Source organism: Gracilinanus agilis, chromosome 3 (assembly GCF_016433145.1).
Source record: "Gracilinanus agilis isolate LMUSP501 chromosome 3, AgileGrace, whole genome shotgun sequence".
Lineage (NCBI taxonomy): Eukaryota > Metazoa > Chordata > Mammalia > Didelphimorphia > Didelphidae > Gracilinanus > Gracilinanus agilis.
This window is the reverse complement of record NC_058132.1, coordinates 291,573,245-291,580,289: the sequence shown is the minus strand read 5'-3', so window position 1 is coordinate 291,580,289 and position 7,045 is coordinate 291,573,245. Positions and strand designations below refer to the sequence as shown.

Genomic DNA, 7,045 nt, shown 5'->3' with positions numbered 1-7,045 from the left:
TTTTTTTTCTCCATGTTGGACTAATTTGTATTTTGAATGTATTTTTCTTAACTCTGATTTATTTTGAAGAAATGACTCAAATTTCTAACTCTTGTTGAAAACATTTTTTTTCACTGCACTGATGACTAAGGTCATATTTTCAATGTTATTTGGGGGTATAAGCTAATTTCCTTTGCATTTCAAAATATTATTTTCCTTTGATTTCTCACAAATGAGGATTCTGAAAGGACTTGGAATATTCCAATATTCCTTTGGTATGTGAAGGGTTACCTCTCAGATGCATGTGATATTCAGTGTTTAATATCAATATCAATAAAATTTGACTATGATATTTCTTGGTGAATTAAACTTTTTTTTCCAACTTGCATCCTATCAGGTTCACTATTCTGGACCATTTTCTTGCATGCTTTGCCCCTACTATTTAGGTTTTTTAGATCAATTTCTATAGATTACCAAGAGATTATGTGTCTACAATTTTGTCTTTGGTTTGGTTCTGTTATTTTTTCTTCTATCACTGTATTTTTGAATTCTGTTCTAATTTTATTATTCTTCTGCTACTAATATTTTTGCTATTTTCCTTAAATTATTTTATTAATTATTTAACTTCTTTTTTCCCCACTTCACCTTTGAGAAAAATTATCTGACAAAATTTCTAGATTTATCTTTTCTTTAAATTTTTAAAATTCCCTTCATTCTAGATGTCTTTGTTGTCATTAAAATTAAATATCAAGAAATGGAGGGCATTTAGCTCTTAGGCTGTTATGGTACTACCTTTTTCATTATAAGTTATGGAGTCTCTTTCACCATATGTTATTATTCATGATTTGAGGCTTATTTTCTTGACTGTTTCCTCATTTTCTCTTGTTTCTCAGAAGCCTTTTCTGTGATATACTTCCTGTGAGTCCTTTCCCTTTTCCTTTATTATTTGCTGTTAATCCTTTGGGCTTTGGGACACATTACTTTCAATTTTGAAATAATAAAGAGATACTAAGCTATTCGCAACTTTTTACTCAGTGATCTTTCTAGAACTCCAGAAGCCAGATTCTAAAATAACAATAGCTAGCGTTTGCATAGCACTTTAAGCTTTGAAAAGTGCTTTACATTTGTTATCTCATTTAATCCTTACAATTACCCTGTGAGGTAAGTGCTACAAGTTATGAAGTCCAGGGAGAGGTATACCTATTCATGATCATGTGCATCATCACGGCATTAAAGAAGGAACACTCATTATTGGATTGGTTGTCAAACAATGTAGTGGTGTGTCTCTGGAGGATCCTAGGAGTGTTAGACGAAAAAAGAATTTTAAAAAGGAGTACAGAATGAAGGAGAGTTTGTTAATATTAGGACTGGATTCCAGATGCCAAGTTTGAAGGGGAGGGCCTGGAGAGAAAGTAGAGATAAACAGTGGGTTTTGCTGAGGATGACTGATAATAAGAGAAGGTAAAGATGGTAACTCAGATTCATAGAGACTAGGAGAGAAAGCAGGTGGGAGTTTTCTAGACATAGACTGACAGAAATACTCAGGGCATGGGGCTTCTTCCCCTCAGGTTCCTGACAATGAGTGGTAGCAGATTACATTTCCTCAAATGCTAGTGAAGAATATTTTCTCAATGGTAGTGTTTGAGGCAATAAGGAGATAGGTTCAGATGTCTGCATTTATAAATACTCCTCAGGTCCCCAGGGGTCTGATTGATTTAATAAGCAGTGTTGGTTTCTATAATATATATATGTTATGTATATACATATTTCTCTAATATATATATATGTGATATATATTTATATATTTTATATATACACATATACATAAAAATACTTGGCTCCTGGACAGACCTTTATGAGAGTTCAGGCATGATATCTTAGATACTAATCCTGGATTATAACAATAATAGGTAGCTTTTATTTGATACATAGATGTCAACTCTGCCAGCAGTATTCCCAAGGGTGTCTGAACCAGATTAAAATGTAACTGGACAATATTTAACAAAATAAGTAAAAATATAATAAAGACACAAGTACCATATTTTGAAACTAAGTCAATATCCAACCTATAGGGATTCCTACTTATAGACTAGTCCCTCTTTCCCCCATCTTCTATTTGAGTTTGACAACACTAGCGCTTTGAAGTTTACAAAGCACTTCACATATGTGATTTCAATTGATCCTTATAGGTAGAGAACTAAAGACTGAACAATTGATAGCTCTGAGAGCTATGATGTGGCTTACCTCAAAGTAATCAATGAAGCAGGGAAAACTAACTAGTACCTCCACAAGAGACACCAGGTGCAAGGAAGCCTTCATTTCCATGCCCTGAGAAGAATGCAACCTGTATTCCTTTCTTTTCTGTCTAATGGTGGAGTACAAGGAGAACAGGCTTTCATTAGGAGTCTTCGTATATGTCAATGTTAATAAGTAGTTAGATGGTAAAGTGGATAGTGAGCTGAACTTGGACTTGAAAAGATCTGAGTTTGAATCCTTTCTCACACAATTCCTTAGCTGTTTTTCTGCAAGCAAATCACTTAACCTGTCTTTCTTACCTTTTCTTCATCGATAAAATGGAGATAATAGCATCAAATTCACAAATTAATTGTGAAGATCAAATAAGATAACACATGTAAACTTAGAAAACCTTCGAATGCTATATAAATGCTATATAAAACACATCTCTTTTTCTTCCTTTTCCCCACTTGCCTAGGCACTTAGTAATGGAAAAGGAAGAAAAAGAGATGTCAGTATTGGTGTTACTAGTAGCAGCTTCATTCTACTTAGGAATTAAAAAGTAATGGAATACTGTGTACCTGAGAAGAGACAGCTGCACATGTGGCCATAACTTTTTGGGTGAGGAAGTTTCCAAATCCTGCCGGAGAGTGAATATTATTGTATATATGAAGAAAGAAACTCAACAACAGGAAAAAAAAAAACTGGAAATAGGATAACTTCTGAAGACCTGCACTTCTCAGACTTAGCAATATTTTATATTTAGGTGTCCAAAATTGGAATTTTCTGCCTTATAGGGTAGCTACTTGTCTCTCTGGAAGAGTTGAAGCAGAAACTTCTTACAGTTGAAGTGCCTGATAACCTCATACTAAATTCCTTTTCAGTTTAAGATTTTGTGAACCTATTGAACTATTTAAGCTTGGAAGGGAGAACAAAACATAGCACAACTAAAAGTATGAACAATACTTTTACATTATTCTATACTTAATTATTCAGAGGTTATGCTTCTGTTTTAGGAGATAGAAGGGGCTTTCAAAGTCACCTAGTTTCATTTTACATGAGGAAACTGATGGCCAGAGTTTTAATGATGCCTAAATTCACATTAGTCCTTAAGTACAAGAATCAGAATTAGAACTCAAGTCCTCTGACTCCAAATTCAGCACTCTTTTGTACAGAACTAGTTATCTGATACTCTTCAACATCACATTTAGATCATTTTGCCTTTTATCTACATACTATTTTTGTGGTGTGTAAGAGAGTACACCAAACCATCTTTTTTTTTTTTTTTAATGATTTTCAAGCAGGAAGGACCCTCAGAGGTATTTAATGCAATGCTCTCATTTTTATAATGCAATGCTCTCATTTTTTATAACTTATGATGAACGAAGGCCGAGAAAGTCAGTAAAGTGTCTAAGGTGGAATTAGAACTCAGGCCTTCCAAATCAAGAAGGCAGCAGAGGGAAGTAGTGGATAGTGCCTTGGCTCTAGAGTTAGGGTAAACATGAATTCAAATTCAGACTTAGCTGTGCAAACCTGGCCAAGTCTGCCTGTTTCTTCAACTGTAAAAATGAGGGTCATAATACCACCTACCAATAAGATAATATTTGTACTTACTGGTAAGCGCTTACCAAACGCTCGTTTTCTTTCCTTCAGAGAACTTTTCGCTTTAAAGAGAACCTCCACTACCGAACTTGAAGGAGCCTGGGCACACTGGCCTCTGGGGAGGAGATGATTGGGAAGAGACCCGGAGTTGCTTTTCCTAACAGTCACAGGTGTTTAAAAATGCAAGGAGGTCAAGCTAAGGCTGGAGATGAGCTACAGAACGAAAGTCCCAGTAGGGAGAAAAGAAGAAGCAGGGTCTGACCCAGGTTCCGGAGAGTGGATGCGAGACACGGAACATGAAGGGAGTGCGGGGGCTGAGAGCTCCAACAGGGGTGGGGCCTGGGCACTTGACAGAGTCCGGGAGGGAAGCAGGGTTGGGAGTGGTCAGTCAGGATGATGAATCGAGTTGGGGAGCCCAGGCGGAGGTGGAAGGGGGCGGGTGGTCCGTAGTGTGACCGGTCCCGGTGCACAGTCAGGGGTTCGGAGGTTAGAGGGTTCTGTAGCATGGGGCTCAATCAAAGAGGGCAGCCGGGACGGGTAACCGGAGCAGATTGCAGGATAGTATCTAAGCGCTAGTGAATGGGTTAGAGTGCGCAACTCCGGTAGGAGGCGGGGTCAGACTGCAGACTGGGATCTAGGCGCAAGGCCAGGGGTCGGGGGGTGGGGCAAGAGGCGGGGTTTGAGTGTGAGCAAGTAGGGGCGCTTAGCCCAGGTTGGGGGTAGTGTCAGAGTACTGGCCTAAGTCTAGGCGTGAGGCTCTGAGAAGGGTTGGGGGAAGGGGCGGGGTCTGTGAGTGTAAGCAGGTTGGGGCGGTCGGCCCAGACAGGGGGCGAGAATGGGGCGGGGCCTGAGCAGAGGGCGGAGTGTAGCCACTTGCACTTCCTGGGTCTCGCGTCTAGGCGGCCAGATGACCTGTCAGCGCTTCCCCTGGGACCACCTGGATGACATTGTCTTTTGGTAAGCAGGTCTGTCCGCTTCCGGGCTGTGGGTGAACTGAGATAAAAGAGGCTGAGCTTCGTGTAGGAGCGGGCGAGGGGCTAGTTCAACCGTCCTCTGGAGGGGTCTGAGGAGCCGCAAAAGTAGCGCCCGCGCCAGGTAAGGCCTAGCTCCGGGAAACCTCTTCAGGAAGCCAGCGAGGCCAAGGAAAGAGGTTCCCATACCTCCAAGCTGGCTGTGACTTTGGTTTTCGGGGCTTCCCTGCTACGTCGAGTGACTGGTCTGGCGGCCTCGGGAGAGTTGTTCCTACGAGCCTGTCTCACCTCAGCTCTAATTATGTCACACCCCACGCGTGCTGAAGGGAACGCCCACAGTAAGGCACGAATGTCTCCTTACCCTCGGTCCACGGTTGAGCGAAGTCACGTCCCAGATGAAAAAGTGCCTTGGCGGGTTGATTGGCATGAATATAAGCCTGTGGAATATACAGCTCCTGCCATCCTTGCAGGGCCCGCGTGGGCAGACCAACAGATAGGTGAAAGGGATTTTTCCCCAAAATTCAATGAGAAGGATGGACTTGTTGATCGCAGGAGCCACAATGGCACATATGAAATTGAAAATGGGCGACCTAGAAATCCTGCAGGGCGCACGGGACTTGGTGGCAGGGGACTCTTGGGACGTTGGGGCCCAAACCACGCCGCAGACCCCATCGTTACTAGATGGAAAAGGGACAACCATGGAAATAAGGTCTCCCACCCTGTTTCTGGGAAAGACATCCTACAGTTTGTAGCCATAAAACGGAAAGATTGTGGAGAATGGGCAATCCCAGGGGGCATGGTGGATCCAGGAGAGAAAATCAGTGCTACCTTGAAACGAGAGTTTGGTGAAGAAGCAATGAATTCCTTAGTGAAGTCTAAAGTTAAAAAGAAAGAGCTGGAGGAACAACTGAACAAACTTTTCAGCCAGGAGCATTTAATGGTTTATAAGGGGTATGTGGATGATCCTCGGAACACTGATAATGCATGGATGGAGACAGAAGCTGTGAACTACCATGATGAAACAGGTGAGACGATGGATAATCTGACTCTCGAAGCAGGAGATGATGCTGGGAAGGTTAAATGGGTAGAAATCAGTGATAAACTCAAGCTTTATGCCAGTCACTCCCAATTCATTGAACTTGTGGCGGAGAAACGAGGAGCTCACTGGAGTGAGGATGGAGATCCGGGCTACCATGGATGATAGCTTAGGAAACAACGTGTATAAACAGTTCTGGGTCCAGAGAAAGCGCTTAGAATGCTCATTTAAAAGGGTCATAAGGTTGACCTCAAAGAAGAAACTTTAGAAGATGCCTACCCTGATACTTTGCTTAGTTGAGGGACTCAGAGTATAAATCACTGTATATATATAATTTTGTCATTCTCTTTGGTTTTTATGTACTTTCCACCCTCTTAAAAATTCTTTGTTATAGAGAATGTCTTTCTGTAGGGGAAGGGAAGTGGCTCATGAGGTACTGAAAAAATTAAGACAAATCACATCCCAAACTGTCTGTAATTGCCCCTAAGTCAGGGATTTGTATTAAGTAGAGTGAAATGGGAAAGAGAAGAAAAGCTTTTTAGTCATAAGAAGATAAATATAAATTGCATTTCATACATGTTATTTTTATATTCTTCTTAGCCTTTCAATACTTGTAGGCCAAAGTAAATGCCTAGCCACCAACTTTCTTTGCTTTTTTTTTTCTCTGCCAATTCTTTCGATAATTTGTTCTGCTTAATTTTTCTCCACCTGAATTTTGTAGTACTGCTGTTTTCATGCCATAGCATGTGTGCCAGAAGGAGCCATAACATTAGCAATGGTCTAAGTAGCCTGATTTTTGTGTTAACTGTTTCAAAATTAATTTTGTGTAGTCATGTTAAAACTACTTTTAGTATTGGAAACTGAGTATTTTTAACTTTTAAGCGATCGACTATATGTAAAAAATCTAGTTATTGTTTTATAAAGTGATAATAAAATACTTAAGAACCAGCACTCAAATTGTTTCCATTTTAGAAAATCCTCAATAAAGCCTTGACTACAATTTGAAAAAAAAAAAAGTGATGTGTTTGCTTGAGGATGCTGTATTTTGTGGTCCTGGTAGTTTTTAAGGGGAAGACTTATGTTGTTAAAAGAATTTATAATTTGGGTTTGGAATTGTACTAAATAAATTGAAAGATACCACTTTCTTGTGGTATTGGATAGAGAAGCACTGACTTCATAATTAGAACCTTGGCTTGAGTACCAGTTTTGCCAGCATCATGGC

The 7,045-nt window shown here is 40.2% G+C and overlaps 1 protein-coding gene across 1 annotated transcript; it reads left to right on the top strand.

The window, feature by feature from the left end:
- The first annotated feature begins 4,651 nt into the window (after positions 1-4,651).
- LOC123241487 (ADP-ribose pyrophosphatase, mitochondrial-like) lies at positions 4,652-6,813 on the top strand. The gene is made up of 2 exons (XM_044669128.1): positions 4,652-4,773; positions 4,923-6,813. The coding sequence occupies exons 1-2, from the start codon at positions 4,652-4,654 to the stop codon at positions 5,986-5,988; spliced, it is 1,188 nt and encodes a 395-aa protein (XP_044525063.1). The 3' UTR covers positions 5,989-6,813.
- Positions 6,814-7,045: the final 232 nt, after the last annotated feature.

What these genes read in the sequence shown, in the direction of transcription:
- LOC123241487 (XM_044669128.1), top strand. Translation starts at nt 4,652, where the DNA reads ATGGGGCGGGGCCTGAGCAGAGGGCGGAGTGTAGCCACTTGCACTTCC. An exon ending in CTGGATGACATTGTCTTTTG is followed by an intron (nt 4,774 to 4,922) that starts GTAAGCAGGTCT and finishes GGTAAGGCCTAG; the next exon opens with CTCCGGGAAACCTCTTCAGG.